General features: G+C 42.7%; 1 protein-coding gene across 1 annotated transcript in view; it reads left to right on the top strand.

Annotated features, from left to right (window-relative positions):
* LRP2 (LDL receptor related protein 2) overlaps window positions 1–23,336 on the top strand; it is a 173,702-nt gene that overhangs the window by 141,466 nt on the left and 8,900 nt on the right. Inside the window, exons 56-71 of the mRNA XM_066621620.1 lie at window positions 275–520; window positions 1,995–2,123; window positions 3,806–3,925; window positions 5,872–5,988; window positions 6,101–6,217; window positions 7,474–7,611; window positions 8,883–9,005; window positions 9,807–9,935; window positions 10,484–10,615; window positions 11,380–11,511; window positions 12,954–13,097; window positions 13,641–13,806; window positions 16,241–16,369; window positions 16,831–17,051; window positions 19,314–19,490; window positions 22,518–22,637. Coding sequence (XP_066477717.1) covers window positions 275–520; window positions 1,995–2,123; window positions 3,806–3,925; window positions 5,872–5,988; window positions 6,101–6,217; window positions 7,474–7,611; window positions 8,883–9,005; window positions 9,807–9,935; window positions 10,484–10,615; window positions 11,380–11,511; window positions 12,954–13,097; window positions 13,641–13,806; window positions 16,241–16,369; window positions 16,831–17,051; window positions 19,314–19,490; window positions 22,518–22,637 — 2,340 coding nt within the window. The remainder of the gene's footprint in view (window positions 1–274; window positions 521–1,994; window positions 2,124–3,805; window positions 3,926–5,871; window positions 5,989–6,100; window positions 6,218–7,473; window positions 7,612–8,882; window positions 9,006–9,806; window positions 9,936–10,483; window positions 10,616–11,379; window positions 11,512–12,953; window positions 13,098–13,640; window positions 13,807–16,240; window positions 16,370–16,830; window positions 17,052–19,313; window positions 19,491–22,517; window positions 22,638–23,336) is intronic.

Genomic DNA, 23,336 nt, shown 5'->3' with positions numbered 1-23,336 from the left:
AGATTAGAAAATTTTAGAATGAATAAATACAGACAAAATCTCACATATTTGAATAGGACATTCCCACTATCCAGTTTTTCATCATCTTAAATCATTTGGTTACTTTGTGTCCATTAGATGTAGTTCCATATCAGAGTTTCTCTGTATAAATAGCATTCCCGTTTATGGGAACATCTGATTACTCAAACCCTGTAACTGTTCCCTAACTAATCCAGATATGTGAGAGCATACTGTGCAATAATGTTATCAATATCACAATTGTGGTTTCTTTTAGCCAATCACCAGTGTGAGTCCCATCAGTGGCAATGCGCCAACAAACGTTGCATCCCAGAAGCATGGCAGTGTGACCGAGAGAACGACTGTGGGGATAACTCGGATGAGGACAGTGCTCATTGTGCCAGCAGGACCTGCCCTCCAGGCCAGTTTAAATGTGACAATGGCCGCTGCATCCCCCAGTCCTGGAAGTGTGATGTGGATGACGACTGTGGTGATAATTCAGATGAGCCAATCCACGAATGCAGTAAGCAGAGCACAGCTTTTGTTCTTTTATATTTGTTACAGAAGTTGGGAGGTATGGGTTGCCTTTGCTCATAGGGATGGCATGGATGTATAAGGCAAGCACTAGTCACAGTAGAATCTAGTCTGCAGTGGAGCACATTGAAACAGGATCAGTATCCCAGGAAAGGTTCATGTACAACAGACAGGCATATTGCTGCCACATCAATAACAGAAACTTCTTACTCCAGGGTAATCCAGACTAACTCTGTGGTTTTTTTAAATGTGCAATTCCTACTTTTGGTTTGCATCTTTACCTGCATCTTAAAAGTGAGTTAGCAGAGTGCATTCCTTTCTCCCTATATGTCATCATTCAGTGACCCAGACATTGGGGTACTCTGCTCTCCATCCACTAGGAGGCAGGTTCTTTTCAGAAGAAAAACTTGTCCAGAAACAGATTATGAGGCACCTTTTACTTCCTTTCTAGGGCCAGTCTTCCTCCTGCTTTTGTAATGGAGGGTCACCGGTTCCTGGTCTGGTCTACCTGCTTCAAACAGGTTTTCCTTGCAGAATGCAGTTGTTTAAAGATCAGTGACTGTGTCTTACAAAACTATGTACTTCATTTTTTCACAATCCCATGTCAGCAAGGATTGCTAGTCAGAGACACAAGGCATACCTCTTGGGAATCTGCTTGAGGAAAATCTGTTCCAATTGGTAATCAGGTGTGCATGTACCTGGAAGTCTTCCTTCCTATTCCACCCTCAGCAGTGGGGTTGGAGGAAGAAGCTGGAGAAAGAAAGGGAAATGCCTCTCATTTCACTACTGCAAAGGACCACAAAACACAGTGGATATCCTATGGTTCAAATACAGCTACTTCTAGGATGAACAGATAGACACAATGGGGAACTGGACTCCTGTAACTTGATGTTGTATGCACTGGCATTCTGTGTGGGAGGGGGGGGAGGAGGAATGCTAAGTGTTTCAGACGCCTAAATGCCAGTGTCAGGAGGCCCCACTCCCTCGCCAGCAGAGCCATTTGGAGCAGGGAAAGCAAAGTGGAGGTGTCTCCCCACTTCACTCTCCCTGCTCCGAATGACTCTGCAAGCGAGGGGGAAGGGCCTCTTTGTACTGGTGTTTAGGTGCCTGAAACACTTAGCGTTGCTCCCCCTCCAGGAATGTTAGTGGCTGTACAAAAGAGGAAATTCCAGCAGGTGTAAGAAAAGCCTTTTCCACACAACTAGTGAAGATACAGGATTCTATCCTCCTTCGCCTCTGGTCACTCTGGGCACTTTTGTTACCTTTTTCTTAGTGTTCCTTTTTCTTGGCATTTTGACTGGCAAACATCCAGGAAGAATGAGGCAGAAGTTTAAACAGCAGCAGTTCAGAGCTGTTTTACTCTTTTTCCTTTCTGTTCCCATTCCCCTTATATAAGCAATGCTTTAGATCTACAGTGATATATTTTTTAAAAAATTAAATACTACCTCTTGCTTTGATTTTAGTGGGTCCCAGTTATCGATGTGATAACCACACAGAATTCAGCTGTAGGACAAATTATCGCTGTATCCCCTACTGGGCTGTATGCAACGGTCGTGATGATTGCAGAGACAACACTGATGAGCACGGCTGTGGTATGTTTAGAGGCGACAAAAGAAATTGGAAAGTATCATGTTCTACTGATGTAGTGCAAGACTGTAATCTTGTGAGCTAATCATTTCATACATTTGCATTGATTCTCTTTTTACATATTAGGTCACAAATTAATTCAGCTGCCATGAGAATCCTCTTGTTATAATTATTGCCTGTCATTTTGTATAGCCTTGGAGATTGTTTCCTGCAGTTCAAATCTTGGCTACCCTTCCGCTTGCTCATGTAAAACCGTTTGAATTCTCTGAAGCAGACCTTTAGTCCCCTGGTCAGCACTAAACACTCAATTAGTTCTGCTTGCGTTCATTAGTGGGTCAGTGTGATTCTTCTTTATCATTCCCCTTTTGGTTAGGTCTAACCACCATATGATTTCCAGCTGCATTTGTCTTGGATGCTTCAGTGGAAAACAGAAACTTAAGACCATAATAATCTAGTAAAATCCTTCACCAAGTTAAAACTGTATAGCTGTGTATTCAGCTTCCTAGCTAGTGAGTCAAATGTGGATTTATTTTTCCCGATGCTCAACTTGCAGCAGATTTGTACTCCAGATTTGTACTCCTTGTACTCCAAGGTCAGCAGCAGAGCAGCAAACCTTAAAGAAAAAGATCACTGGCTTAAGCTGCATTGTGGTTGGGACATCAGGGATTTGTAAAATGGAGCCAAGGAAGAAAAGGAGGCTTTTCTGCTATTGATCTGCTGATCCCTAGATAGTGCTTCTATGGGCCCAGGGTCCAGTGGAGAGGCATACCAGAAGCAGTAGGGAGCAACCTGTCAGCAATCAACCATCTTCCTGGTTTTCTCCCAGTGCTGTTAGCAATAACTGGATGTCCTACTCCTGAACTGCTGAGGAAGGAAGACAGGTAGGACGGTCTGCTGCAGGTACTGCTTCACCATCATTGCCCAGTAAGCATTCCCTAAGCTTACGGCAGGGCTTTTCAAACTGGGGCATCACGACACCCCAGCCTGTGGGCCCTGGCCTCTGCCCCCTTAAGGGGCGGGGCAGCAAGGAGGCAGCAGCACAGTCCCCAGGATCGGGCCGCTCAGGGGGCTGCAAGGGCTTGGTAGCACTTACCGGAGCCTCCTGCAGCCTCCCAGGCTGCAGGGAGCCCTGTGCAACCGTCTGCAGGGCTCCCTGATGCTTTAGAAGTGAAAGTGGAGTGATCGCACTCCACTTCCACGAAACCGGAAGTGTAGCTTGATCACTCCACTTTCACTTTTGAAGCATCAGGGAACCCTGCAGACAGTTGCGCAGGGCTCCCTGCAGCCCTGGGAGGCTGCAGGAGGCTCTGGTAAGTGCACCCAAGCCCCTGCAGCCCCCTGAGTGGCACGATCCTGGTGATCACGCTGCTGCCTTCCCCTGCAAGGACTTACAGCATTTTTCAAACTCCCAGAGAGTTTGAAAACCTCTGGCTTACAGGGTTGTAGTGGAGAACAGCACCAGCAGTGAGCCTACACTGCCAGCATTCTTGGGTGTTGACCTCGACTGGATATGGGCCCCTGCATGGACAAGGACCCCTAGCTCATGCTCTACAAAACTCCACCTGTGTTGTTCCTGTCCACATTCCTCCTGCATCCTGTAGCCGTAGTCCTTTTAAGTCCTATTTGAGAAGAGCCTGTTGATGTGAGCTGAGGATGAACTGTTGAGTCTGTAAATCGTGTGTTACAGAGGAAATGAATTGCGATCCTTCGGGAGATTTCCGCTGTGACAATCACCGCTGCATTCCACTGCGATGGAAATGTGATGGAGATAATGATTGTGGGGATGAATCCGATGAACGAAACTGCAGTAAGTTCTTTCTTTTCAATCTATAACCTTGAACTGAAATCCTGTTTATGCTTACTGTGTAAATGAAGAATTTCTATCTGTAGCTGCTGAATAGTTCACTTCTTTTGTTCTGTTTTAAACTCACTCAGTTAAAATACTGTATTAAAGCACCTCTCCAGCATGGAAAAAATTGCTGACAAGTGCTAGTCCAAGTGCTACAAACTTTTTTATGTTGCGCATGAAAAAAACTTCATGCATTGTTATGAAGTCATACTCTATCAAACATAGGACAACAACTTCTATAATTTTAGATATTTAAAGTGGTTATTCCAGCATACCATAAAACAGTGTTTCTCAAACTGTGGGTCAGGACCCACTAGGTGGGTCACCAGTCAATTTCAAGTGGGTCCCCATTCATTTCAGTATTTTATTTTTAATATATCGAACTTGATGCTACCATGGTATGTTACTGCATTTGGGGAAGTGTTACAGATCTGTACTTTTAACAGGCTACTCTGTATACGCTTTGAACAATGATACTCAATGGGACTTATTCCTAGGTAAGTGTGGGTAGGATTGCAGCCTAGGATTGTTAAAAATTTTCCTGCGTGATGATGTCACTTCCTGTCATGACATCACTTCCAGTGGGTCCTGACAGATTCTCATTCTAAAAAGTGGGTCCCGGTGCTGAAAGTTTGAGAACCACTGCCATAAAAGATATGCAGCTCATACTGCAATCTTATCTAGCACTGGTGCAGGAGGTGCTGCACTGGTGCTAACCGTTGCAAAAGTGCTGTAAACACGTGTAGGCAATGCTGGTGGGAAGGCCTGTGCCAGCCTACTGGTGCTACATCCAGATTTTTGGCCACCAGTGGAGGTGAGTACTCTGCCAAGCAGCTCAGGTCTGGGTGAGTATGAATGTAGGCAGGGAAGGAGTGTTTATGGGCGAGGGGAGAGTGGGAGGGGGTGGATCAGGCCCGGGAAGGGGTTGGGAACAGTGAAGGAGGCCTCCACCGTATCCTGTACATGGGACTTCTCAGACTTGAACCAGCAAATTAGCTAGCACAGGTCCAAGTGATCCCATCAAGCAGGCTAGGGCTTGACAAGGGAGAAGGGGAAGAATATTCCCTTGTCTTGAGATGTCCAGCCTGCTCCTACCCTGCTCTGGATATGGCATAGGCCACTAAGCCCAGCTACACCAGCACAGGTTAGAATTGAGCTGCCTGAAACAAATCTTTTCCATTTACCAATTTTGTTTTGAAGATTTTTCTGTTCTGTTAACTTTTCTCAATCTTGACAACAAATACTACTTTCCTAAACCAATCTGCAATATATAAAGGCGTACTGAATCTTCACTGTTATGTTATTGTAATCTTGGCTTTAACTACAGGTCCCTGATCAGTTTTATAGGATTATACATCTTATAACTCATACAAATTGACAATTATTTCCTGATGATCTGACTTCAGTTTGACCCCAGTTATTAAATAAATAATTGATTGTTTTTATCATTCAGAAACATTGAACATAGGGACGGGTCCCCACAAATGCAGGAAATGAAAATCACTGCATCAATTAGTGTGTTTGATTTGGACTAGAAAAACATGGGTTCAGATTGCCATTCTACAAAGAAGGTTACTTCACTTCTCTTACTTCACAAGGGTGAAATTCCCACTTTATCCCAACTTAATCTACCTTGCAGGGTGGTTGCGAAGCTAAAAGGAAGGGGAGGAGCTATGTGTGCTGTTCTGAGTGCTTTGCAAAAAGGGCAGCATATAGATATGAAAAACAAACAAAAATGTATGTCCATTTTTAGCACTGAAAATGTATTGTTCTGTAATCTGTTCAGTCTATCTAGCTGACCTCAACACTGATAGCCTGTCTCAGAGTGCATTTAAATGCCCATTTTATATAAAAATGGGATGATTTTACACATGTGGTTATTTGAATGCTGTCTCTCTCACAAGGTCCCCGTGAGTGCACAGAAAGTGAATTTCGGTGTGACAATCTGCGCTGCATTCCTTCAAGGTGGATATGTGACCATGACAATGATTGTGAGGACAATTCAGATGAACGTGACTGTGGTGGGTATTGCAGTTTGAGGCTCTTCAAGGCTTGTGTGAGACATTGCATACAAAACTGCAGAAAAAGACTGTGCATAAGCGGTGTTTCATGAATCACTTGCTTTATTTTTAGAATTAAGGACATGCCACCCAGGGTATTTCCAGTGCCACAGTGGACACTGTGTCGCAGAACGGTTCCAATGTGATGGAAGTGCAGACTGTCTGGATTTCTCTGATGAAGCGTCTTGTCGTGAGTTCCTAGAATTGTGGTGGTTATTTCCAGGGCTGATAGGTCTCCTATGAAATGTTTTCCTTTGAGATAGACATTTAAGTTTTTTCCCTATTATGGACCAAGTTCTAGGAAATAATTAGAGCTGAACTAGACCTAATACAAACTGTTTGAAAAAGTTTTAATTTATATTTTCGTAGCACTAAACTCTTTTCAGCATGCCCAGTTATAACTGGTAACGGATATTGGGATTCTAGAACAAACAAGGGTGCAATCTAAACCAGCACTTGGGCAGATGCATATTCCATGTGCTGGCCCAGTACTGTTGCAAATGTGCCATAAGGCATGTATGCGCTGGCTTAGGAGTCGGGGAAGCTGGTGCAAGGAGTTGCCCTGGCCTCCCTGCTCTAGATCCAGGCGCAGCGCGGTAAGTTTGCATCAGCCAAGCTCAGCCAACTCAGTGGTCTGGGGGGGGGGGCGTGGGGAGAGTGGGGAGGAGGCAGGGAGGAGGTGTTTTGGGGTTGGGGGACGGCGGGCGCCAGTCAGGTCACGCAGATTCGAGTAGACCCATTGGGACTGCTGCAGCTCTCTCTGGGGTAAGGGCAAAGGTTTCCCCTTGCCTCAGGTTGTGCCGTGCTTGGCCCCAAAAGTGCACTGGATGCAGTGCAGGCCCACTGGCCTACCTGCTCCAGCGCAAGTTAGGATTGGGCTGCAAATTGTACAAGTATTGTATTTGGGAAATGGCTGACTTCATTTGTTCGTTTATTTATTTAAGAGATTTATGTAATGCTTCTCTGTTACTCAAATGTTGTAATTATTATCTTATTAGAACAAAATCCAAGTTTAGGATTGGGCTGCTCATCAGATTTTAGAATATTAAGAAAGAATCAATCACAGTTGAATTTCAGAAGTCAAATTTGAATTTGGAAATCGTTCTAATTTTTTAATTGTGGTGTCTCAAACGTTGGGGAGCTGCTTACAGTCAGTGTTGATCATACTGAACTGGATGGGCGAGTGGTACGACTAGTAGAAGGCAGCCTCCTATGTCCAAATGATTGCATGTAGGATTGCAGGCCAACTCAGCTCTCAAAACGGCTGCATCATCTCTGGCCTACTTGAGGCCAGGATTTCACATAACAAGTAGCTGGGAAGTTATTACTACATGAACAAAGATCAAGTGACATAAGGACGTTGAAGAGGAAGCAGAATCCTTAATATCTGTATGATATGAGAACGTAGTGAATTCGTTGTATTAAAAATGAAATTTTTTTTCTCAGCCACCCGTTTCCCTAACGGCACTTACTGTCATCCCATGATGTTTGAGTGTAGAAACCATGTATGTATTCAGCCATATTGGAAATGTGATGGTGATGACGACTGTGGAGATGGCTCAGATGAAGAACTTAACCTCTGCTGTGAGTTAGATGATATGTTCAAAGCTATGGCCAGGGTTGAAGTAACTCTTTGGGAATACCAAAGTGCTCGGATATACCCAGTGGGAATTTTTCATTTATTTGAGCAGCAGACCACCACCATCCACCCAGCCAATGCAAGTTCCGGCAGAGCAATGCCACATAGCAAGTGCTAAGAGCCCAGGGTAGGATTAGGCTGCTAGTGTGATTTGATGCCCAATACCTTGAATTAGTCCTAGTGAAATTCAGGTGCAGAGTTACTGTAATTCCTGCCCAGAACTAGAGCTAAGGGGTCAAGATTGGTCCGTGGGCCATGGCTTCCCAAAGCTGGTTTGGTGGCACTTTCTAATTTGTGTTAAATCAGAAAGGTTAAAGGTTAACATTGATCAGCTATAAAGGAGAACCATGGTTTTAAAAAAAATATGAAAACGGGCTGGAGAGACAGGAGAGACTTGGGGGAGAGCCCCTAAATCTCCTGCCTGCTCTCCACCTTTGATCATAATTAAAGCCAGCAGTGTTTTATGTCTGAACTTGCTTATAGTAATCAAGAGTGTATGTCTTTAAAATATGTGGCTTATAATTATAGTTTAGGATTCTTTCTTAGCCTTTAGAGTAGGATAGCCATACCCCTTGGGGTATGGGAACCAAATGATGGGGGTATGGGATTTAGGGTGCAATCCTAACCAATTTTCCAGCATTGGCATAGCTGTGCCAGTGGGGCGTGTGCTGCATGCTGCAGTTGGGGGCCAGTCACGAAGGCCTCCTCAAGGTAAGGCAATGTTTGTTCCCTTACCTCAGAGTTGCATTACCCTTACCTCAGTGCTGAAAAGTTGGTTAGGTCTGTGCCCTTACAGCCCAATCCTATGCATGTCTACTCAGAAGTAAATCCCTTTATGGTCAATGAGTCTTACTCCCAGGAAAGTGTGGATAGGATTGGGCTCCCAGTCTTTGAAGAATTAAAAAGAAATGTTCAATTAGCTGTAACCCTTATCAAAACAGATTGAGGTATTCTGTTCCTCGCTATACATATGTAAAGTAAAACCAAGCTTATTAACATTAGTTGAAGTCATACTTGTATCTAATAGGATTGGTGATGATTATGATGGTTTGACAATCTGGCGATAGGTGAATGGGAACATATTGGGCAATCCATTGGTGATCTGTAATTATAAAAAGGTTAAAAAAAACCCTGCTTTAGAGCTTGTTGAAAGGCAAGTTGTTATACTGGTGCCCTGCAAACAATATTTTAAGATGACTGACCACTTTCGTTTCAGTGGATGTTGCCTGTGAGCCACCATTCCGCTTTCGTTGTGGGAATAACCGCTGCATCTACATCCATGAGTTGTGCAATGAGAAAGATGACTGTGGTGATGGAAGCGATGAGAAAGAAGAGCACTGTAAGTCTGTCAGTGTTCGTAGAATTCAGGAAAACTATGGTTACTGCCAGCCAGGAGGCAAAGGAGGGAATCAGATTGTGTGAGAAGAGGAGGGAGTGTGTTGCCTGAAGCCTTTTCCCAACAACTAAGCTATGGTTTTGCCATAATGTTTGGCAGGCTCAATGAATCTCAGCCAACTGGGTGAATCGCCACTGCTGAAAGAGATTGAATTTGTATTGACATATAAACTTCATTTGTGGTGCTTGATCTGTATTGTTCTTTCATATGCGTAGCTTATCACTCGATGTTGCTGATACTGAGCAACAGGCATGCATGTGTGAATTTGCCCCCACCCTGATAGTGGTCTGGTCCACAGGCTTGTTGATTGCAGCCCTTAATCTGCAGACTGTTAGTAGCTGAAAATTCCAGCTTTTACTTTGAGTAAGAAAATGGATGCAAAGATACCATGCAATGTAGTCACCCATTGTAAGTTCAACTTCTACCATGTTTATGAAAAGTCATACAGCAGCTACATGCAACAAAACACGGTTGCTGTGGTCCTCTGGATGAGGTGTACACCTCTGATGAGGTGTGATCCTCTGGATCTTGGCATATTCCTGAAGTGGCCCTCTTGGCTGTCCAAGTTTCTAAGGTCTACACAGTTTGTAATCTATACACACTTTCATGAGAGTAAGCCCCATTGAATACAGTGGAACTAGGTAGAGTAAACATACCTAGGCTTGGGCTGTTAGTCTAGTAAAATCTGTGAACTGCCCAAAATAATATATTTGTGTGATGAGTGTGTGTGTTATCTTCTTACAGGCAGAGAACCTACTCCCAAACCTTGCACCACTGAAGAATTCAAGTGTGGAAATGGAAACTGCATTCCATTACACTACGTATGTGACAATTATGATGATTGTGGAGACCACTTTGATGAACTGGGCTGCAGTAAGTACCATAGTCTTACTGAGACCCTCATTCATTTGTTGCAAGAAGAAAATCAATGTGAGGTGAGAGATCTCTATGCCTCTGTGTGATTGTTATTGGAGAACTTTGTGAAATCCATTGGCTCAGAATACTGTACCATACTGGAGTCCTGCAGTCAAGGTTTTGATAAATATTAATGCCCACAGTACACCTCCTTCATTCATGTTCATATGCTATGGAACTACAGTGTGGGGAAGTTAATGATGTTTTGCAAACAAGCCCCCCAGCCCCCCACAAATGAACACCTAAATGTTGAATGTTTGACATCCTGCTCCCATCCCTGGTCTGATGCCTAATGACATTTCTCATAGTAATTAATTTTTGACGTCTCAGTCCCTAGATTATTTTCTAAGTGCAGAAAAGGAATAGGAAAGAAGCATCTTTGAGAGAAGTTGTAAATAAATCTGTGAGTAGTAAATTTTTCCCCCTGGAAAGTCCACATTCTGATTCTCTCTCTCTCTCTCTCTCTCTCTCTCTCTCTCTCTCTCTCTCTCTCTCTCTCCCTGTAGATTCTGGATTAGGTAGAACATGTGCTGAAAATATCTGCGAGCACAACTGTACTAACTTACGTGAAGGAAACTTTATATGCACCTGCAGACCTGGATACAGCCCCAGTGAGCAGAACAGAAACTCCTGTGATGGTACTTGTCACCTTCAGATTGTTTTCTGTTATATAAATGTCCAGTGATTTGTCCCTTTAATGAATTCCTTGATATTTTAATTTACAATTAAAAAGCAGTTTTTAATGTTCATTCTCCAAATCTTACTCCAAGGTGAGGTTTTTTAAAAATGTAGAATCATGTTTCTTTCATCGTGTTTAGATGTCAGTTCAGTTTTAAGAGTTTTGCTTCTTTTTTTTTCTAATAAGGAAGAGGTGAAATGAGATGAAAATATGAGTGAAGAGGGGAAATTCCAGAGAAAGAGAGCATCAAGTACAAAAGTGTGAATACATGATTAAATAGATCTAAAGCTTACAAAGAAGTTAAGAGTAAGCAGAGCAGCGAACACAATAGTGGCACCCAAATCTTTAGTGAAGCACCATACTGTTGGGTGAACCTCCATCCTCAAGTAGAAGAGTTGCAGTCACAAGAATTTCTTTTGCAAATGGAAATACTTGTGTGAGAGTATCTCTCCTTCCATGATCCAGCTGTATGATCCTCCTACAGTGATATACTGCTCCACCAAAGGTCTAGATGCAGCTCACTTAATGTGAGTAAGAAGAAACTAAAGAAGCTGGTTACTGTGAGAGACCCTGCAGGATTACATGGACCTTTGCTAAGGTCCATTTGTAAGACAGTGTGTTTTGTTTTTGCTTTTTCTGTTTCTGAAACAAACAGAAATGAAATATTTTGTTTCTGAAACAAAATAAAAAAAACTCATTATTTTTATTTCTCTTTGCTTTCAGACATTAATGAATGTGAGATCTTTGGAACTTGTCCCCAGATTTGCAAGAATTCCAAAGGAAGTTACGAATGTTTCTGTGCAGAAGGATTTCGATCTGTTGGGGATCAGCAAGGAACGCAATGTGCAGCCAATGGTAACCATTCTTATTAGAACTAAGAGGAGAGAAAGCTATGCACTGCGGACTTCTGAAACAAGGCTTTCTTCTTATCTTGGCCCCTAAGCTATATTATTACATCTGTATCTCTGCATATATCTTTGCAATCAGTTGTGCAAAAATGTAGGTGTGTCAATAAAGCTACTGTCCATTTCTAGGCTCACGACCCTGAATGAAAAAACTGTAATATTTTGTTAAGGTGCCCTCTTCTTTCTGATAACAGAAAACAAGAGGATTGTTCATGTTATAGTCAGTTGTCAGCAGGAGAAAATTAGTTGTAGTAATTTCTCCAAAAAACCCTGATTATCTTGATGTAAATCAGACACTTTGATGACAGATTGTCATTTATGGTTCATGGGCTGATGGGCCTAAGAAGATGGAGTACAGACCATTTATAATATTAGTCACTCAAATTCTGTCAGTCAAGGAACTCACAGGCATTCTTAGGTAATACCTTTGACTCTTGTGTGGTAACATGAGAGTAGGTGGAAACTTGTCTCAAACACTGGAAAACTAAACAGGAATCTCGCCGGTATGAGACACTATGTTAACATAAACAATTAGATTGCACTGTATGCAAAAAGTCATTTTTAAGGTCTTTGAGTAATCTCAAAGATTATTAGAATAACCTGCCGTTACATGGTAGACACCAGTCAGAATAAGTCTACCAGAATAAGTCAGAATAACAGAATAATTGTTACAGAATAAGTCTTTAAAACCCGCACAGGTAAACTGTGCACAGTATGCAGTCCAAGGTCATGTAACTAATTTCATGTGCCCAGGCAGACTTTGTGGTCATGTTTCTCACATATCAGTTCTCCATTCTTCACAGCAAGAAATAAAAAAGGCCCTTTTGGATCAGGTCAGAGGTGCTTCTGGTTGAATAGCCTGTTTCCTGTGGTGGCTTCTGGGAAGCTCACCAGCAGGACATGTAGGCATATGCAGCCTTTTCCCACAGCTGTTTTGCAGCCTATTTCAAACTGATGCAAATTTTAATGGACTGGCATAGAAGTTTGCTATTCAAAAAGAAAAAAAAATCAAAAACCAAACTGAGCACATGTTAGTACATAGGTTCATATAAAAAAGCTATTTGGATTAAGACTCATGATGCTCCTGATCCAACGTTCTGTAGAAGTGTCCTGCTTGATATAAATGGGGATAGCAAGAATTGATAACCCTTATCAGGAAAACCACTGAAATTCATTAGTAAGTGTGTGTGTGTGTGTGTATATACACACACACACACACACACACACACACACACAAGAAGTCTCTAAAGTGCTTCCAGAACACTCTTAAAACAAATTCAAGCAAATACTTTAGAACTTTATTTTGTGTCTGACACATCAATAATTTCTACTGCATCCCTTGACAGAAAGAATCACTGAGCACAGCTATAAAATATATTTCTGTCTTTTCAGGTAACCCGCCAATCTTACTCTTGCCTGACAGTGTCCGTATTCGAAAGTATAATATATCATCCGAGCAATATTCTGACTATATTGAAAATGAGGAGCACATTCAAGCGGTGGACTATGACTGGGATCCTGAGGGAATAGGCCTTAGTGAGTATACTTGAAGCTTAATAGCAACGCCTTGCTGTACTGCTGGGAAGTATGTTTTGCTTTCAACTTGGCTGTGAGGGAAAAGCCAACAAAATTAAATATATTAGTTAACCGTTCTGCTTGCATGAACTGCAAGTCTTTCAGATGTGTTCACCCTCCTGGTACTTATCAATTACTGTTTCTAACTTTTATCACTTATAGTACTGTCTACTGGGTACAGAAGTGGACTTCGGTCTGGAAGCTCTGTTTCCGAGTCCCACTCCATTGCTGATTCATTCCATGATCTTGGACATGTGACTGTCTCTTAGTTACAAATCCGCATCTGTTAAATGAACACACAGCTGGGAGATTGGGGGGACGGGACTTTTACCCTTTCAAATAACAAAGGGAATGGTATTAAGTTTTCAGGATCAAAAGGCAAATTGTTTAGACTCAATATTTACTTGAGTCGCATGGGGGTCTTATTGGTTCAATCTTGTCCAAGTAAACAGTGACTATTTACATTGATTGCACAGAAAAAATTATTTCATGAACTTTTTGCAGGTGTTGTTTACTACAGCATCATGGGTCGTGGTTCAGAGTTTGGTTCCATCAAACGTGCCTATATGCCCACATTTGAAAGTGGTAGCAACAATCCTGTGAAGGAAGTCAACTTGAATCTGAGATACCTGGTCAGTCCTGTTGGTCTAGCGGTGGACTGGGTTGGGAGGTAAGCATAAAAGTTGGATGAAATTGGTGGAGAAGGTTCTTTTGGTCCTTGAACAGGCTAACATTTTGATGAATGTTTTCCTACTTGTTACCATCCATTTGGCTGCACTGATGGCAGGAGCTACTTGCTGTTAAACATGACCTCACTGCTGCCGGGCTTGAAAGAGACTGTCTGCTGAGCATGTAATGAGCATGTGGATTGACCCCTTATTAAAATCCATGCATGAGTTCCTGCCATTCACCCACAAGCCAGACTAAGACTTTCAGGGCTGACACCTATGCACAGCTGCAACATAACCATTGTCAAAACCATCATTGCTGAGGGAAGCCATTATTTGGTTCAGGTTTTGCACCTAGTGAGATTGTCCATTCTCATAAGGTGGGTGCCAAGAAAGCCAATTGACAGAGAAACACAGGCTCCTTCCTTTACCCAGATGACGGGAGTGCCTTCAGAATTTTGTGGCAGTCTGGAATCTGATCCTGACAAACGTGTAAGGCAGTGGTTCTCACACTTGTAGCACCAGGACCCACTTTTTAGAATGAGAATCTGTCAGGACATACCAGAAGTGATGTCATGAGCAGAAGTGACATCAACAAGCAGGAAAAATTTTTAGCAATCCTACCCACACTTACCCAGGAGTAAGTTCCATTTACTGTCATTGTTAAAAACATACACATAGTAGCCTGTCAAAGTGCAGCTCTGTAATATTTCCCCAAATGCAGACACATACCATGGCAGCATCAAGTCTAATATATTAAAAATATTGAAATGAATGGGTACCCACCTGAAATTGGCTTGTGACCCACCTAGTGTGTCCCGACCCAGTGTTTGAGAAACACTGCTGTAAGGGAAACCATCCCACCTTGAAACCCTGTGCCTGAGTGATGTCCAGAGACTAATTTCCTCTATGACTTGTTTCACCAACCCTTCCAAGTACCAGATGATAAACTAGGCAATCCAGAGACATAAAAGAAGTAAAACTACTCCCCACCCCCTACACCATGAAAGAGGCCCAGGAGTGTACTCTTTCTTCTTCTTGGTGTTGAATAAGAATAAAGAGCTAAGAGCTACACTAACTCTTGGAAGTGGCAACAGGTTCCTACTTGTCTGCCACTTCAAAATGGAAATCCTAACTTCCAGTCTTGTGGCCATCTCCCTCAAGGTCTTTTGACATTAGTCAACCTGCCTCCACATATCCGTTCAACCCCACTGCTGCAGGTTTCTTAGATTTGCCTTCAAGGTTCAGTATTACCCATGCAGTTCAGTACCATTAATGTCTTCACTTTTCCTGAGGCAGCCTTTGGCTAGAGAAACCTTTAGCAGGTGTGCATACTTAGCATTTAAATAGTCCTGCCCACTCAGGAGCTCAGGGAGCGCTGCTGTGGAATGCCCCGTGGCTACTGGCTCTAAAGAGGAAGTGAGAGAAACTTCATCCTTTCTCAGGCCCTGGCCATGCATTTTTTTTTAATGAACCTGTCTTCAAGGGGTCACATCTGATCAGACATCAGAATCATGGACAACTATTAGTAAAGTAGAAGGAGGACTCCTGAAACGAAATATGTGCCTGTCTACAACAATGGAAGTGTGTGGAAGGAGGATCTGATTTCTTCCCAATGTTCTGGCTTTTGCATGTGCTGTGAGGTTTTGTAGCAGAGATGTTTCCTAAAGCGATTCCGCATATGCATACCTGACTTTGCCAAGTAATCTGCCAAAAGTTTGCATGGTTTCTGAGTTAACAAGCATTCCAGTTATTGTTTGTATGAGTTAACAAGCATTCCAGGTTATTGATATGCCACATGGAAGGTGGCACTTGGCTGCTGGATGAGCATAGACAGTTGTCTAGTAGGAATCATTCCCGCCACATGACTGCAGTCTTACCACATAGTTTCTGAATGAAAGACTGCCCAATTGATTGCAAGGAGGAAGAGAAAAGCAGAGGGACTTATTCTAGTACATTCCAGAGTTTGAATATATTAATATTCTCTTTAATGTCCTTTAAAGGGTTCTGTTTTTTTAGAAGTGAAAAGGTAAATAGTAGAGGAAGACTGTATAACCCATGACAAGGGGGCAGCTGCAAAAGAGTTGCCAAAATTGATTTCATTGACACTTTCAGTTCTGAGTTTTGGGTTTCCATATGGCTGGCACATCACCACAGTGTGCAGTATTTATTAGTTCCAGTAACATTTCCCATTAAGGATTCAGTTTGTTACTGGATGGAATATAGATATATGCATATCTACATGTGGATATGTCCAACATTTGCTAGGTCTTCCGCAGGGCAATCAGAAACTTTTGATAATTGTTTCAGGGTAATTTGTTCTATCTCTAATTTTTGTATTGGACTTCTGAAAGTTAAAGAAATTAAACTGTTTATACCCAGTGATGAGGATGTCAAGACACATGGTTTTCAATTATTTAATTGCATCTGAACTAGGCATCTTTACTGGACTGATGCTGGGACAAATCGAGTTGAGGTAGCAAAGCTTGATGGAAGGTACAGGAAGTGGCTTATCTATTCTTTACTGGATCAACCAGCAGCTATTGCCGTCAACCCCAAACTTGGGTAAGAATTTTTGGAAACTGAAATAATTAATATGAAGAACAACCACAATAAAATGTCATTGTATATTTTTTTCTTCCTTTCTTTCAGAAGTGGTGTTAGGGTTTAGTCAGGTGAGGCTCTGACTAAGGGCCCACACCAGACAAACAGTCCACCTTGCTGGGCTGACCTATGAACTCACAGTACTGGTGACAGCAGTAGTGTCTGATGACGGGTCAGGTGGGGACTGCCATGGGGGCCGGTTTTATCCCACTGATGCTGGAATTCTTTCTTTCTTTCTTTCTTTCTTTCTTTCTTTCTTTCTTTCTTTCTTTCTTTCTTTCTTTCTTTCTTTCTTTCTTTCTTTCTTTCTTTCTTTCTTTCTTTCTTTCTTTCTTTCTTTCTGAAGGCAATTTACTATTTAAAGAAAGAAACCAACAAAAAGTCCCCTACACTTTTATAAATACTAGTTCTGATTTCCTTAGGTTAATGTATTGGACTGACTGGGGAAGGCACCCAAAAATTGAAAGTGCCTGGATGGATGGGCAAGAGAGGAAAACGTTGGTCTTCGAGGACCTTGGCTGGCCAACAGGCATTTCCATTGATTATTTGAACAATGACAGAATCTACTGGAGTGACCTGAAGGAAAATCTAATTGAATCCATGAAATTTGATGGAACAGACAGGACGACTGTTTTGCAAGGTGGTATGAAATTTAACAAGGATCAAAGCCAATGTTTTTTCAAACTGCTTGCCAAGACACTTGGGGCTTGTTCAGGTGATACTTTTGTGGTGAGGGATGAAGGAGTTTTGCTTCTGGTGTAGTGAAGATTGAAACGGGTTATTATGCTTCAACAGCCTAATTCTATACATGGAACTAAGTCCCACTAATTTCAGCTGGATTTACTTAGAGTAAGAGTGCAAAGGATAAAATATTATTATTATTATTATTAACAACAACAACAACAGTATTTATATACCGCTTTTCAACTAAAAGTTCACAAAGCGGTTTACAGAGAAAATCAAATAACTAAATGGCTCCCTGTCCCAAAAGGGCTCACAATCTAAAAAGATGCAAAAGAACGCCAGCAGACAGCCACTAGAACAGACAGTGCTGGGGTGAGGTGGGCTAGTTACTCTCCCCCTGCTAAAAAAAGAGGAGCACCCACTTGAAAAAGTGCTTCTTACCCAATCAGCAGGGGTGGAATACATACATGCAAGTTTGATGCATCTGCAGTTTCTTTTTTCAGATTTGGGGAAAAGACAAAATCGTTTTGAAAGCAGAGCTTTTGACTTGGATGTTGTTGTCAACACTACTCATTCACATGCACACGTGTTCCTGCGTGTGTCATGCACATGCGCACACACAAAATAGCCCAAATTGAACCAAATCAGGGGAATTAGCAATACTTCTAGAGATCGCATTCAGCAGTATCTGACAGTTTTGGAATCACTGTCATGGGTGAACCGTGCAAACAACCTCAGAGTGCCTCAAAATTAGGCTACCAGTAGCCACAAGACTGAGCTCTTCAAAATACGATAAAGTTTATTAAAGAAATATTTGTAACAAGTAAAAGACATTTAATTTCAGTTACTTTGTTTAGGAGATGAGTTTCAGAGCTTTAAATGGTTGGAAGAAATACTTGTGAATAACTGCATTGGGTCAGCAGGAGTTAACTGGAGAAAGAGACTGAATGAGGCTTAGCTAATCTAGGTTTCCTCCCCCATCAGCCAGCAGAAGAAGGCAGTTTAGCAAGAAGCTTTGAAATAGGCACCTGAGAATGGAGGCTTGGGGGGGAGGGAGAGAGAGAGAACTGAAGGAGAGATTACCAATCCTATTCTGCTGTGCAGATTTTGAGTACAAAGTCCTTCTAAGCAGTAAGGGCAGGCCTGGTAGATTCCAGGTTCCAGGGGAGAAACATGCAGCAAAAAGGTGCTCTTTTAAGCCTGGAAGGTAGCATAGGGCAAGGGCAACTCAGAGCAAGGGTGCTGAGCGAGAGGCTTCCTGAGTGCAGAAAAGCATTGCCAAACAGAAATGTCGAGGCTTTTAGCAGGGAAGAAAGCGCCACCAAAATGGAGGGAGTCTCTATGGGGCAGAGGCCACCAAAACACACAGCAGGATGAGCATCTTGGCAAATGGCAAGATGAAGAAAATGCTCAGCAGCATGGAGTGATATAGAAATGACAAAAATTCTGCTTCTAGAGCAGGTGCAGTTATAGGATTTTGCACAAAGGAAACAAAAAAAAAACATTTCTATGTGTTCAAAGGAGTTTGGAGCTTCTCTGTGGGTATGCAGCACAGATTTCCTGGACTTGATTGGGCTTGAGTGTGTCCTTCCAAGAGCACACAAAGGCTTGATTGCACCTCCATCAGAAAGTTCCAGAGGGACAAAAGACATGGCAAGATGTGTGCTGCACACAGGCTCTGGCCAATATTCAGAGAGGCTCTTTGATATAGGAATCTGAAAAGACTGTCCAAGTGGCCTGGCCACTAGGCAATTTGAATCTTACTTGCAATTTGAATCTTACTTATAGCAGGACTTGTGCTTGCATCAAAAAACTATAAAGATGGAGCACCCAGATTTGTAGAACTTTAAATCCCACAGGCTCCAACCTACCTTCCCCTTAATGGCTCTTAATTAGCATGGCCTCTCCTAAGAGTTCAGCCTGACGTCACCCCTTGCAGAGCAAAACCCTCTTGGCTCTCAGAAATGCCAGCCAGAAACCAAGATCAAGTTAGTATAGATTGTACATGTGTTGGGAAAAAGAGGATGTTTGTAACAGTAAACAATTTGTCCTGGACTCTGGAACTCTTCTTTCAAAGCGAGTATTGATTTCCACTAATATAAATACATAGGAATGAATAGTATGAATAGTGAGCCACTTTGTTTCAAGAATTATTGTTAGCTTACCAGTGATGCTGGCTGTTGGTGTATTAACTTACCCAATATTTTCTTCTACTGAGAAGTAAGCAGCCCGTACAACCTTGACGTCTTCGAAGGCCACCTGTACTGGATATCAAAAGAAAGGGGAGAAGTTTGGAAGAAAGACAAGTTTGGGAAGGGAGAGAACGTCAAAGTGCTGACCATCAACCCCTGGCTGACACAAGTCCGCATCTATCACCAACACAGATGTAATCACTCAGGTAATGACCAGTTTTGGATGAAGTGTCACCTACATATCAGTGCTAGCCAAACCAAGTTACAGTGCTTCCATAAAAAATAAATTAAAAATTAAATAAATAAAATAAAATTAGTAGCATTCTACTAATGAGCAGATCTTTCCATGCATTTTATCATTCTTTCTGAAAGCATGGAACCAGAGCTGGTAGGAACCCTCATCCATTTAGATATACATCAAGTCCCCAAGATATGTACTAGTTTCACTCTGGAAGTTTGTCCAGAAGTCAGAATGTATATATGTCGAAACAGCCAGCTATTGCAAAAGCACCACAATGGGTAGGCTGCACTTGTGTGAAAGCACCGACATGGCCATCTGTAACTCAGGCGTCCATAACTCAGATGTCCGTAACTTGGGGTTCAGTGTATAAATAGGCTGAACAGTTTTCCCTCTTCAGAAATTTGCTAGAAACTGGGGCTTTCTTGCTTTTCTGTTTGCTTGTTGCTTCACACAATTTACTCCCTTTCACATCAGAAACATGAAAGAGAAGCGTGTCCAGCATTTGCAGAAAGGAGGGAAAGACAGCAGTCAAAAGAATAACAAGCCATCTTGTAGGCCCAGCTCCTGCCTCTCCAAGTTTCACCAGTCCAAATCCCGGGTTTTGTGTGTACAGGCCCAAAGCCCCACTGCTGTAACGTTTCTGCCCCCAGCAACCTCCCAACAAGCTTCACGACATAGGAGGGGGCTTCCTTTTGCAGTCACCCATTTCTGAGACAGCATGCCACCTTTCTTTCTCGTCACTGTTAGAGCGTCATACACAAAGAATGTTTCCTAAACCTAAAAGCATCTCCCGGCACCTCCCAGGAATTTTGCCTTTACAAAGACATGTATTGTTCAATTCCAGTTTTGTACGGCTGATCACGTGATGACTGCAGCATCTTGTGGTGGCTTACATGCATAAGTAAGTCATGCAAGTTCAAAAACATGGAAAGGACTTTCCTGTCTCTCAGATACTGTATGATGCCTTTTAGTGGAATCGGTTCATGCATTCAACAGCAAAACATCAAGGATTGAGTGATTGTGGGCTAGGTATGCTTGTGTGAACCAGTCCTAAGAATGGAGGGTCTATAGAAAATCTATTGTTAAGCCACAATTTTAGAAAGCAGTGCATTATTGTGGCCATAGAATGATCCTGTGCCTTTGGGCAAGTGTACTTAAGAGTTCATGGTAAGATAGGGATTCATTGTCTCTACTCCAGATAACCTCTATCTGTCTCTTAGTACCCCTTAGTTTCCCTTAGTCAAGGCCCATGCATATTTCTGCCAACTAATACACCTCCTGTGGGTTAAAATACTCTTATCAGATGCCAGTGGGCAAGAGGTAAGACTGCCCTCGACCCCATCAAAGCAGGGAAATAACCCTTGTGTCTAAAGCTGTGCCTGTGGGGTCCAGGAGAAGCAGTGTCACAACAATGTCAAGACACAGAGTGAGTTCTGATATGAGCGCAAAGTCTACCTTTGTGCAGGTGTTGACCCTTTTGCTGGTCCCTGTCTGGACCTGAAATGATACACAGAATTACTTGTGTGCACAAATGCCCATCAAACAGAAGGTTGGCACTGTCAGTTTTGAGATTTGCTGATCACCTGTCTGGAGAGAAATGGGACGCTAGGAATCTGTCGTCTCTCATAAAATCGGTGATTGGAACTGTCAAAGCCAATCGCACCAATCATCAAATTAGTAGCATGCTCACAGTGCAGGAGTGCTGTGCACACAGCCCAGTATGCTAGATGCAGGGTTATCCTCTTTGTGCAGCACCATTTTATGAGTCAAGATTGCATCTGGAGAAGCAGGTGGACCCTGCTGGATCCAGGTCAGCTTCTCATAATTCAGTCAGGAGACAAAAGCTTCAAAAGAATAATGGCGTCGTATTTCTTAAAATACATAAGAAGGCTGTTTATGAGCCAGAGAGGAAGCATATTGTTTCCATGCTGTTATTGTTATTTGTCATCTGTTCATCATGTTTATCTCATGGCTGAGATGGTAATGAATTCATCTCCTGTGTGCATCTCTCATTATAGTCCTGGGCAGTTCTGTTGCTGTCCTTGTCATTTGGTGCTCTGCAGGGCAGCTTCGCTTCGCTTAAGGAACAGGAAACAGGCTGTGTAATAAAAATGTAGCTGTAGCAACAAAACACTGTGTGGGGGAAGAAATACCAATGGGAAGAAAATGTTCTTCAGGGGCATTTATCTTGTGGTGGAGCAGATGTCATGCATTATGATCTTCAAGCTATAGTTAGGATGCTGCATGCTCCTTTGCTCTCTCTTGTATGGGCATTCTCCCCTCCCTTTCAGTTTTGGAGTTAGCTCTAGTTACCATTCATCTAGTTCACAATTCTCCTAACTGTGCTTAGCCCAAACAATAGTTTGCAAACTCATTCCTAACATGGTTGCAAACTGTGGTTTGGGTAGCACAGTGATGGTGAACCTTTTGGGCTCTCGGTGTAAAAAATTCAGAAAATGCCTAACTTGACTCTGCTGTTGTGTCACAGTCCCCTACCCCTGAAACAAAAAAGGGACAATTCTTTATGTATTCATTTATTTAAAAACAATATATAGCAGTCATGTGCAGTACTATGTATAAAAAGAAACGCCAAATAATTACAAAAATGAAATACAAATACAACAAACTCAATTGTTGGGTGTTGGTGAACACCAGTGTGTCACCCAAAATGTTGCGGTGTCATAGGTTTGCCATCAGTGGGTTAGCAAAAATGCTGATGCAGATGTAACAATAAATATAGTTAGCTTAAAAAAGAGGACAGGAGCGTGATGTTCAAGCTTGGGATATTCTTAACCATGGCTGGGGCATGGACAGCATTATGCCTGTACCAAGCGTCTGGGATAATTCTGCTCCTCAGTTAGTTGCAAGTTATTTCTTTATATGAAATAGATAGGAAGCATTGTATTAGTTCACATAAAAGATATTCAGTGCTCCTTTGGTTACCCTTACATTGTCTGGTTGCTACCCTTACATTGTCTGGTTATCACTACAGTGTCCAATCCCTGCAAAGATGTCTGCAGCCACCTCTGCTTGTTGAGGCCTGGGGGATACACCTGTGCTTGCCCACAAGGAGCTCGTTTCGTAGAAGGCAGCTCAACCGAGTGTGATGCAGGTAATTGCTAAGTGTGATTTCCGAGGAGAAGCCAGTGAATATAAGCATGTCCAGCATTGAACTAGCCTTCCGATGGGATGTCTGGCCCCTCCAATGAACCCGTCAACAGCAACAGCTCAGCAGGCCCCAGCGGGCCTTCCAGCTGGATCAGAGAGGATCTTCTGCCTCCAGAGTGCAAGAACACCACCAGTTGACGGGCAGAGGCAACCTGATCTCACCTAGGGAACCACTGCCCAAAGTGGGTACTGGGAGAAAGGGCAGGCAGGGGAAGTTGTAGGGCTACCCCCAATGCCAGCGAAGGAAAGCCAGCCAAATGACTGCCCTTGGGGACAAGCAAGAGCAGGAACATCTGGAGCAGCTGAGGCAACAAACTGGGTGGGGCCTAATTGGGCCCTGGAAGCGACAAAGAAGAGGACAGACCCTGAGGAAGGGAAGGTGCTTTTTCCTTATGCAAGCAAAGCACTGTCGGGTGGTGGAGGAGAACAGTAACATAAAACCCTCTCCCCTCTGAGACTCCCAGCAGAAGGGGACACCAACCAGGCTGCTCAACAGCCCAGTTGGTGTCTTGAGTCTGGAATTTAAAACCTCTGCTTGACATTCCATTTATGCTTTTAATGGATAGTCCATGGAGTTGTAGAATAAGGGACTGTTGACAGTCTCCCTTTCTCTATCTTTGTCTCCCTACTGATGCAACTTCTC

Source organism: Tiliqua scincoides, chromosome 1, assembly GCF_035046505.1.
Source record: "Tiliqua scincoides isolate rTilSci1 chromosome 1, rTilSci1.hap2, whole genome shotgun sequence".
Lineage (NCBI taxonomy): Eukaryota > Metazoa > Chordata > Lepidosauria > Squamata > Scincidae > Tiliqua > Tiliqua scincoides.
Note: the sequence above shows the minus strand (reverse complement) of the source record. Positions and strands in the feature narration are given on the sequence as shown.